At 33.9% G+C, this 12027-nt stretch overlaps 1 protein-coding gene across 1 annotated transcript; it reads right to left on the reverse strand.

Annotated features, from left to right (window-relative positions):
* Positions 1–4696: 4696 nt before the first annotated feature.
* Positions 4697–8692, reverse strand: LOC121124315 (uncharacterized). Its single transcript, XM_071891023.1, has 8 exons — positions 8403–8692; positions 7902–8070; positions 7731–7839; positions 6668–7062; positions 6502–6594; positions 5383–5686; positions 5131–5318; positions 4697–5064 (listed from the first exon to the last, which is right to left on the reverse strand). The coding sequence occupies exons 1-8, from the start codon at positions 8559–8561 to the stop codon at positions 4772–4774; spliced, it is 1710 nt and encodes a 569-aa protein (XP_071747124.1). The 5' UTR covers positions 8562–8692; the 3' UTR covers positions 4697–4771.
* Positions 8693–12027: the final 3335 nt, after the last annotated feature.

A 12027-nucleotide genomic window follows, 5' to 3' on the forward strand; every position in this document is an offset into this window, starting at 1 on the left:
GGGGTGGTGTTATGTATTGTCTTTTATTTACTTTTAGATCATGACGTAGGGATTTGTTTTAAATAGATAGTAATGTACCATGTGTTTTTACGAGTTGGTATATTTTAATAGTCATATGTATGCACTTCCTTTTAAATGTAATCCCTTACAGAATATATGTTTTAGTGTATTATTGCACCCCCAATCCAAAGGTGCTCTTATTGACTTTACTCCGGTCTGTTGCTTCTGTCTGTTGGTGGTGTTCGTAGAACATTACATATGCTATTGAGGAGAGGAAGTCAATGGTGAAGAAAATGAATGAGAAAAAATGTGATGAGATGAATACAACAGAAAAAAATCTTATTAAGGTTCCAAGAATAGAGTAGCTACACCTGCGCATCGATTGGGATGCATTTGAGGAGTGGCGCTTGAGATTTGAGGAATACATGGTGTCAATGAAAGAGAGTCTTCAACCTATGAAGCAGGAGGTTATTGTTCTATGGAGCAAGTATCAAACAGTATGGCTCGAGAAATTCGATATAATTTACAAATGCCAAAAGACAGAAGCAAATCTGTGGAAGATGCTATTAGAGAAATGCTCAGAGACATACTTTCTATCATTGTCGATAGGTTTCAATTCTGAAATAGAGATCAACACGAGAATTTGTCATTGGATGTCTTTTTCACGTCGCTGAAGGAATTGTCTGAGAGAGTGGAGCATTGCGAAAGTTGTCTCAATGATTGATTAGTCTGGAGAATCGTTGCAGGTTTACGAGATGAAAGCATAAGGCGTCATATTTTCGAGATGAACATGACCTCTTAGGTAGAAATTACTGAAGTTTGAAGACGAAGTGAGTTTGGTTTTTTCAAAGAAGAAGTTCTGAAATCCAGAAGATCAATTTCAATAGTGAAAACGAAGTGAAACTACAAATCTAGTCGAGGTTGACAGAATCTCACTCCTTGAACTCATTTGCCAGCTCCTTGATACAACCAAGAGTCCTTGGATGCTCGGTAATTTTGAAAGGATTGAAAGCCTCACAGACATAGCAAAGATGCTTAGAACTACCGGACCGAAGTCCAAAGTCGATATTGCAAATCTTCAAGTCTATCGAGGCAATGAAGTTCAAAGAAGAGAGGCTTAAGCCAGAAATGAGGTTACTGACGTTTTTATAAGTTTTTAGGAAATTGGGGAGCATAGCAAGGAAAAACAAGCGCTTCACTCCTTATTCTTTGAATCCCCTGGATGGGCCTGCTGGAGAATTGTCTTTCTGTATAAAATTGAAGTAAAAACATTCAGAAACTTGCCCTCCATCTAGTCCCAGCTTGATATCACAGTCTCCAGTAATGTTCCTACTACTGACAATAAACTGAATGAAGATCATAACATCCTTGCAGACTGGAACAAGCCTTTTCTCAAGTACATCCATCATTCTCTTCTTTCCTAAAAACCAGCTGTGTCATTTGAAATAAATCCAAGCATTGAACTCCTCTCTCTGTTAAGATCTTTGGAAGGTTTGGCTCAGCGAAAAGTTTACCGAGATCTTTTCCCAAAGATTTGACAACCTGGAGGTTCTGGCGACCTGGCAAGATTGACAGAATGCTGAGTAGAGATGAAAGTTTGAGCAGAGATCTGGCTCGAGATATTTTTAAGTAAGCTACAGCCCATTTGAACGTTTGGAGACGTTTGGCAAGACAAAATCACCACAACCAGATGGGCTCATGTCACTCAGTCCAGTATTGATAATTTGGTCTTTTCCTTTTGGTGACATTTTCATAAGAACTTTTGAAGACCTTGCTATCAGAAGGTAAGGATGTCTGATTCTTTTTCCGATCTTCTGTTTGCATATAAAATAGATCAGGAGAACCTTGGGAGATTTGTCAAGGAGGTTGTTGGTTCTGCGGAGAGGAACAGGGTAATCAAGAGTATTTTTGTTTGACTTGCCAACCTCACAGATTACACAGTAATAGTCAACTTTCGGATGAGGGTTGAAGATCATAATTTACGAAAAAATATAAAATCATATGGCAACCAGAAAATTCAACAAATTAGGAAAAACATTTTGTAGGTGGCTTAAACTCATGTTTTTGGCCACATTTAGAAATCGTATCGTTGACAACTATGGTTCCTTACCTGAATTATTGTATTTTCAACAGATTCTGAAAGCTAGAAGTAACATCTTATGAGTTTGGGGTGTCATTTGAAGATATATTATTTTCCAAAACTATGCTCCTCCAGCTCACTGTGCCCCACCCACAAATATAGGTGAGTAGAGAAGATTTTTAGGAATGTCTAATCAATTAGGTGGATTTTTTTTAAATCTTCTAACAAAGGCAGTCCCTTTAAGAACAGTTTTAACAAAACATGGTCTATTCATTTGGACTCACGATCATAATGAGGCATTTAACCAAGTCAAAAAAGTGCTTCAATCAAACCCTGTTTTTGCCATTTTCGACCATAAAAAAATAAATTCGTCTTCTCACGGAAATCTTCATTTCGAATAGGGTTACCTTGTGTCCGATTCTCTGCTATCCTACTTTTACAGCTCAAATTTGCATTTCTTCTCGAGATTGCAATCTATTTTTATAAAGTCATCTCTAGGACTAGCGTTAGTTACACTTTGTGAGGCATCTGTTACCAGTTTCACACATCTTTCCACTGATTGAGCATGACAAGGAAAATCAAAAATTTCTAATTCACTATTTTTGGCCATGATTTGAAGGTTCTTATAAGACAAATTTCAAAGAACTGATCGTACTGTAACTTGACATTTAAGCCACACAATAATCTTGGTGTAGTCTTTTGCAAAAAAAGTTTACTTTTGGTGGTTTAAAAATTCTTCTTTTAATGCTAATTTCAGTTCCCCTAGCTTTTATTATTGTTGGTAGTGCCAACTCCGGATTTTGGTCCTGCTCATCAAACAACATACTGACAATTAGGCTTTCCAGGTGTGGAAAAAAAAATATTTTTTCAATAATAAGGTCCATACGACCTACGGAATCACACTAGAGTGTAGACTTTAAGCACGTAGTTGACAAGCATTTGCAAGTTTTTTGATGGATCATAAGTATTTTCGTAAAATATAAGTAAACAATCAGCATTAGTAAGCCATCTTAAGTGTGCCAATTTTCCAGGTTTAAAGTTTGCAGCTGAGGAAACGCCTTGAAACCAATTGAAACGCCTTGACATATTTTATACATATATTTTTGATCTGTACTCAGTTGATCGAACAAATTCTTCGGCAAGCTAGGCGAATTAACAGTCTCCACAAGAAAAAGTAACGAGAGTTTCATTTTCACAGGCAGCCAATCGTTTTTCAATGTGTCCTGGAATATTTTTTACACAAGGAACGTTTTGTTGAAAATGGATTTATTAGTAACTTCATATATAGAAATTTTTCAACAAGTTTGACTTTGGTTGAGGGAATTATATATATAAATATATTTTATATGTAACTTCTCTGAATTAATAAAGTCTTTAAAAAAAATGAGGTAGGGGTAACTCATTGGCATAAAGCATACAAATGCACCATTGCAAAGGTTTCTCTTAATATTGAATCCCGCCACCTTTCCAACTAGTGTTAGTTGCAATTCCTTCACATCCAACGGAATATATGCCCTCTAAATTCCAACCTTGTCCTTGTTGATGGCTCTCCGCATGCTTTAGATACTGTGATCTGTGAATCTTGTTTTTATCAATAGTCAGAGTTGAATTTTCGACAAAACTAAAACCAAATCAGCCAAAAACTGCAAGAGCAACAGACCCTTATCTACCACAGACCCTTGCAACTGTTGGCAAAGGCGAATTATTTTGATTTTTCGTTGAAGTCGATGGTGTATCTGTTGAGAAGCCTTTATTTTTGAACACATTTCCGAAAAAAATCAACTCTTTATATAGTTATGGATTTTTTTCTAGACAAAATCCGATTTTTTTAGTGAAGCATAGCTGTTTTTTTTCTCTCATTGACTTTCCATCCTGTTTCTGACGTCATTTAATTAATATAAACGTTATTTCTTATCGACATCGCCTATAAACATTTTCCTCTTGTTTCTTTGATCCAACAAATTAACTTTTCTCATGGATGTGAATTTTTTTAGGTTCTATACAAAAGATTCAAACGAAGTACATTAACAAGTAGCTACGTCAAAAAGCTTCTCGGATTACTCCAAGAAACACTTTAGTTTGTTTTGAAAACAATCATTTCTTTTGCTTTTGGGATATATTTAAAATGAAAGTACTTTCTAAAATAGGCTTTAAACAATTGAATAACTCGTTCCATAGTTACTGTTGAAATTGAACCTTTGCTCCAAATATTTTTAATTTCTTTATGGACAATCGTGTAAATACAGCAAAACGCCTCCTCTTCTTCTAACACATCTGCGATCATCGCGAAGTGCAAATAACTACTTTTACTTGATATTATGCTGATGTATGTTCTTATCCAATATGAATAATCCATTATGTCTACTAATATTATAATTTATGACGTTGAATTCGTATTACTGTCGTGTTTATTTAGGTTTAGTTAAAAAAAAGCCTCTACCACGTCAAAAATGACTTGTAAAAACTCAAACTAGGACAAAGTCTTTGTTTTTTAATTGTCGCCAGCAAGGAGTGTATATATGTAGGGACGAAAAATTGATTCTGAAAATGGGACAGTCTAATGTAGGTCCACATAATTTAAAATTATAAGAGATGCTGATCTTTACTTCCATACTTCAATTAAAATCATAATTTTTATTAAGTTCACGAGACTAGAAGTAAAATTACATATAAATATTATTTTATTCTGTCTTATTTCCATTTTATTTTTAAATCATCCCCAATTAAAATACCCTCAAAGGTTGCTTTATAAGGCACTCCATCTATTTCCACTGAAGGAATGTTAGATGGCCATTCCAAAGGTTCATATCCAGGAAGGTGTATGGGACTCTCTAAAACAGAAATTTGAGACGCATCAAGTGCTGGATGAGTCTCAATAATTTCTCCGTTTGTTGACGATAGATGAGCCTTTCCATCTGGCCCTGAGAAAAAGACTCGTCCAGGGCTTTTGTAGCCTACTATGCCATGCACATAGAGTGGAAGTTCTAGGCGTTGAAAAACGAAATTCATAAATTGAAACGTAAGTTTGAATAAAAATTAAAATACTTTACTTTTAATATTTTCAGTTTCATGATGTCGAGAATAGCAAATTGGTCTATCAAGATCTGGATCCGTGTCGCAAACATATAAGATCTTGTTCTTGGTATCTATTATGTAGGATCGGATGAACGTGTCTGGAGATGGAGGAGCACAAGTGTAGGTTTCTTTACTCAATATTTTTGTACCCGTCCATTTTAGGCTTACATGGTTAAAAAGGATACATTAACTAATTAGAGAATGACTCAACGTAAAATGGAGCTTACTTTTTTATAAAGATGGGTTTTTGATCCAACTGGGATGGCTCTGACACTTCTTTAATTGTTATTCGAACGTATCGTCCATTCATAGCTTGAGGAAACTGAATAAACTGATTGGGTTCAACTTTGATTTCAGATATTTGAGAATGATAGCCATTTTTGATGAAACTGAAGTGAAATTTCATTTTTTGAGGGACCAGATAATTTGAGTCTGATTCAAAGTAAAATCCAGTCAATGACATCCCCAGTAAAAAATCAAAATCCAATCTGTGTTCTGTTAGACCATGATGTTTTACATTGGATTTCCAACCTGATGATGAAATTAATATAGTTTTGTTAAATCTCCGATATTTTTTTAACTTTTATAGAATTAATTGAAGATAATCATTTAATTCTCTTCCAAGTATCTATTTATAGACCAAATGAAAGAAAATGTTAATTTATAAGAATAATATATAAAAACCCTCTGTAAAACATTCTAGCTGTCTATTCGAACTTGTTTGCGTCATATAATGTTATATCAATACCATTAAAGATGTAAAAGTTATCTAAATCTGGATGAGCATACAATGAAATAGAAAAATTATACGCTAGTAACTGCAGACATTTGTATTATCAAAGAAAGAATTATCAAGACAAGCAGCACCATAGTTTATAAAGTAACTCTATCGTCTCTCAAAGTTACCTACATTTACATTTTTTATAAATACTTGGACTTATTCAAATTCTTTGAACTGAAGATGGTCTTGATAATGCATCATTTAACACTTACTAGCTCAAAAATATAAACATGTTTATAAATGTTTTTCATCTTTGAATATTTTTATATTTATATTTTTCTACAAATTCCAATTGTACTATAAATTATAGAGGTCAACCGTTCTCATTTACACAAACAGATCCACTTTTTATATTCTTAAAATCGACTTAACCCATAAAACTGAACATCACATGAATTTATGAAAAAGGTCCACCGAATACTATTGGAATATATAAAACAGGGGATGTCTGGGGAAATGAGGAGAGTTCTTCACCCAATTCTTTTTTAATTACAGGTTAATTTGATCCTTCACTTACAAAAATGGTGGGAGGAGCCTGTCTTATGATAACTATTTCGTATAATACCTTTTGCATTTGTAATGTCCAGTGGAGATGTATTTGGATAAATAGAATTAGAATTAACTTGACATGTTTGATTCATTGGTATCTGTCGTAATGCTAAAAATGAAGAACCATTCTTTATAATTGTATTCATATTAAGTAAAAGGGTTTATGCTGAATTTTAACGTACGTGTATTACAGTATGAGAAATTGAAATCTATGATAGAGTAAGAAGAGGCTCCATAGCTTTCCTTCAGGGTCTTTATATGACAAATCATATGTGGCAGCAGAACCAATTTGGCTGAACCATTTGAGTAGAGCCCAATTTTATCTTCCTTCACACTTAAATTAAACCTTAAACTAATATCCGTTGACAGGTCGATCATATCAAATCGAAATTTAAGAAGGTTTGTTGTGGAATCCACAATAACAGTCATGTTATTCAAAGGATAGTTGCTTTCATATGAATTGACTGCTTCATCATATATTACATTTGGCGCTTTAAGAATCCGGAGTAAGGAGTAATGACACTCACCACTTGATTTATCCGAGTGTTTAATTCGTAATTCAATTTGAACGGTTGATCTATGTATAGCAATTATATACTTTTAATTTATGAAAATATACTTACAGGGATCCCGAGACGAAATTGACAGGAATAAAAAAGAAAAACTTTTCACAACCCGTATTTAGACAGCTCATGATTTCATGTATCCCCTCAATCGAAATAATTATTTTCCTTCCCTCTTATCAATGCCCCTAGACATTTGGTCATCTCCTCTTTGACGGGGTTTACCTGAGAGGCCTAAGTCAGTAATATAAAATCCCCTGTCAGTATGTAAAACTAAAGAAACTGGAAAATAACATGATTCTCCTTTCTATTATGTTTTGGAGGAGAGCTGTTTACCTATCGCAACATTTATTAAATTAATTAGTATTACTGAATTTAGACCTTTTTTAACATAAGCAGTAGGATATATGATTTTGTGGAGAGAAAATAAATTACTGCTATAACGAACTATATCTAGCAAACATTGAAATTAGCAGTAGTGAATAGATAATATATCAGTTTTATTTAAACATATATTTTTTAAGTTAGTATTCACTTTTAAAAAATGGGAATTATTCTATCAGAAAGAAACAAATAATCTCTGTTTTTTTTTCTTTATAAAATCCCATCAAAAATAATTCATTAAATATCGCAACAATTTCGTATCGGGCCCCTCTGTTTTATATAAAATGTCCTTACTCACCCTGGACAGAACCCAGCTGATGAGCTATTACCATTTAACACTGAGCCACTCATTTCAATATGAGCATAGCTTTGCCAAATTTTTCGAACAACAATAACTTCTTGGAGCACTTTTAATTTTGATAAAGTTTTGAATTTCTCTAAATTGGATTATAATTATTTGTCGTCATACCTGTCACATTCGAACTTGATGCCGGGTAAATGCACTCTAACAGTAGACTTTGAGTAGAATTATGTGTGATAAAATCATCATCTGTCATTCTAACCAAAATTTTAAAAACAAAGTCGTCTTTTGTCAATCCAGATGATAAATGGATTGGTCCAACATTAATTACATCTTTCTGAAAATATAGGTTATTTGAAATATTTATGACAATTCAACCAACACCTGCACCAATATTTTGTATAATGTCTTCAATGACGTCACAATTAAAAGTGACACAATCTTTGAAACCGTACTGTTTATATATATTTTGTTTTAATGATAACGTGTTTATGTAAAAGCTCGATAAATCTTAGGTAAAGTGGATTTCAAGAGAGAAACCCTAGTATGAACTGAACTGTATTTCAGCTCTGGATTTTTGGATTTTTTGTAATGTAGTCAATACATCCAAAAAAATAATAATAAAAATTATAGTATTTAGCTTTCACAGTTTAAAAAAAAAGTAATTACTTGTGAGGGATAATTATCATTCACTTCCGATCTTTTGAGTTCGAATGGAGGTAAAAAACTGTGTGTTTTATATTTAGTATCCTCTTTTGAATAGTTCAAATCCATGACATGAAAAGCTGCCACATTCCCAAATGTGGAGCTCTTCAAAGCAAGAATCATTTTTGAATATGAATTTGGAGGCAACTCAATATTAAAATATATCCATTTGAGCTCTCCAGGCTTGAGATGTATGATAGATTCTTTTAAAGTGATATTAGCTGTGACTTGTTTAATACTTGCTGGAAGAGATCTGATCTGAAATATAGAATAATGAATAAATAAAAATAGTTATGAATGTGGCTATCACATATATCATGCGTATACAGAGTTATACCTTTGGGTGTTTCCTAAAAATAATCTCTCAATAATAATTCTTGGGGTATTACAAAATGAGGATTAAAATTTTTTGCCACCGGTCCCATATATCACACTCACTCTTTGTCTAATTTGGTTATTTTGTGTCTAAGTTTAAATTAACGTCGAAAAGAGGAACAAGGCTTGCCGGATATTTTGTATATTTATTGTGCAAATAGATCTCTGCTCCAACAGCCTCAGACACTCCATTCACCTTTTCTAACTTAAACACAATTGGACATCGTTTACTGGTCAAGTATACACCTAAATTCTTGTCGTTACACCCTCCGTTAGAGACTGTGATATTAATGACCCTGAGATAGATAAAAATGCTTATTAGCCATTTGAGTCTACATTTTATTACTAATACTTTTCAGTATGTTTTTCAAACATAAATCAGAGTATATGAATTTTTTTTTTATCAATGTAATGCCTTTGCTAGTATTTATTTGTATATTTGAGTGAATGACGTTTTTTGTTTCACTAAAAAGTCGTTCCTTTGTTTTTTCTTTCGATTAATGTTTTTACTATAAGATTAACAAATTATTTATTGTGGAAACCCCAACCTTATGTTGCTAAGAAAAAAAATAATGATAAATGTTTCTCTTTTCTACAAGTCTAATATTTGACAAGTACTTCTAGCATTTAAATGGATATTAACGATGCAAAATGCATAGAATAGATATAGTTCACAATAGGAGGATTGAATTTATTTCTAATGCCAATTTTTCCCAATTTGTACCTATACATATTAAAATACTTACATTAAGTTTAATAAATGTTTAATAATATACGATACCCTCATTATAAAATTTGTCAATCTAGGACCACCGGTATCTATTTGTCTTTACTGAAACTGAAACACCTCAAAGGACATAGTTACCAACTACGTTCTTTCAGATGTTCAACTTGACATGCTTCATGAGAGGAGATTAAACACTAAACTTTAATGTAGAATTGAAATACAATGTGTTATTATAAACAGGTTCTAGATATCATTCAATATTTTCCTTTCATTTTTATAAATTCAATCCCAGCAGCTCTGAGTTATGAATATATATCTAAAAAATGTAAAATAACTGGGACTGTAGGAATGAAAGACTGACATATTGGTCCTTTTCACAAAGAGCGTTGAATGATAAACAAACAATGAGACTGATTAAACACCACAATCCCATTTGCTAGAAATTTCCATAAGCCTTTCATTATCAGTCGCTGTTTCCGACTCTATGCTGATTTTCTGGACCTTACTTGCTTCCAATAGTTGTTTCACAAGAATTTTCCTTTTGTGAGTTTCCTTAGGAATATCTATGGAGGATTTGGGTTCATCTGCTGAACTGGGAAAAGCAAGGAAGTGATGGAGTGGGGAGACTGCATCACTTTTTCTTTCTTCTTGGCCTTTAAGTCAAAAAGCTCAGCCTGGAGATTCCGCTCAAAATCCTTGGATCTAAAATGCCTTAAATCACAAATCTTGGCATTCTCAATATTAATTAATAATTGGGTCTTTTCTCCTGCAGACTGAGATCCAAAGACCCTGAACCATCAAAAATTTATGAAGAAATGCAAAATACAGGTCATCCCATTGATTGGGGCATCAACCCATGGCACGAACATCCATTGAACATCGAAATAATGCACTTTTAACTAAATAGATCCAAATCAGTTCACTTCAATGAAATTATTGGAACTGCCGCAACAGTGACGTCACTAAATCAGCTGAGTCAGCTAACGCCAATCCCACTGCCTTAGAAGATCCTTGTTGTCTCACTGTTAAATATAGTCACCTTTGCTGTGTATAGAGTGCTTAAATTGACGATGCTGGTATTATATGATGCTGTGTGTATTTATACATTTGTTTTGTATGCGTAAATGGTAATATATTCAAAATGATATATTTGTAGTATCTTTGGTCTGAAAAGTTGCCGTCAAGGTTGTCGTTTAGCCTCCTTATTATTCGTCACTGCAGTACAACATCTTATTAAATAGTTTTCGTCCAAACATAGAATTTGTGTGGTATTGTCCTCCTTCTTGAAGAGTTTGAGTTTTTATTCTAGAATGTATTCCATAAGATACTTAAGAGCTTCGTTGTAGTTTTTGTTTGGATCGCCAATAAAAAGTGTTTGAGGAGGTTTAACGACTATGTTCACCGTCATTGAAGCAATACCAAAACCCATTACTTAATTGCTCCATTTTTTGAATTGTTTCCAGGCATGAACATTCGTACTTTTTTTTCTGTAATATTCGAAATGGCTGTCATGACTATTTTTCAATTTTCTAATTCGACTCACAACCACTTGAAATGAGTATAGATTTAAAGAGATTGTCACTTTTTTTCTTCAGAGACCCATCTTAGCAGTTAGTTCTTCACATCGTGGGGACTATCGTGATAATATGTAAGATCAACCTATATTATTTACTGTAATAGGCTGTGTTGACCATAGTGTTGATATAGCATTGAAGTATATCTATCTCAGGTTGCCCTATAACCATAACCTGGTTGATACCTGATCTTTTTACCATTGAGTGAGTTGGTTCTACGACTGCTACCTCTTATGTGCGGTGGATCAGGTTCCGCCAGTCAACCAGACTAAGTTCCCTACCTCTGTACGAGGACATCCTCAATGAGTTGGTCTTTCCCTGGGTGAAGTCCAACTACCCAGGGGAACTATGCTTTACAGCAGGACCCACCACCCAGGCACAATGGCTCGAGGATTATTTTTCCAATCTCTGGAAGTATGATGTGGGGCCTCCTTCCTAGCCCGACATTAATCCCCTCGACTACGTCCTACCCTGTCCTCCATACCAGCGTCCACACGAAAGGTAGTGGGTGGCCATCGTCAAGGGTTGCACAGCCTTTATGGGCAGGATCGACGCCGTGGTGACAACAAAGGGCGGCCATTTCGAGAGATGACTTTATATTTTGAATAATACATAGCCCACTGACGAGGATTCTCAAAACTACCACACCCTTAGTGTTGGTGGTTTGGGAGAGTGAAGTATTGTGATTTTTATATTGAGACAATATGATATGCAATGATTTCGTCTTGTAATTGTAAGTAAATTAATTAATGTTTACATGACTGTATAATATTGTAGTATTCCATTGTATTTATATTTATAGAATATTATCATCTTAATCTAAGAGGGTTTTTATCCATGATAATATAATTAGCAAGGGGTTTCAAAATGAGTATCAGGATCGAGTGTAACTTCCTAGGATGTAAAACAAACA

This window comes from Lepeophtheirus salmonis, chromosome 9, assembly GCF_016086655.4.
Source record: "Lepeophtheirus salmonis chromosome 9, UVic_Lsal_1.4, whole genome shotgun sequence".
Taxonomy (NCBI): domain Eukaryota; kingdom Metazoa; phylum Arthropoda; class Copepoda; order Siphonostomatoida; family Caligidae; genus Lepeophtheirus; species Lepeophtheirus salmonis.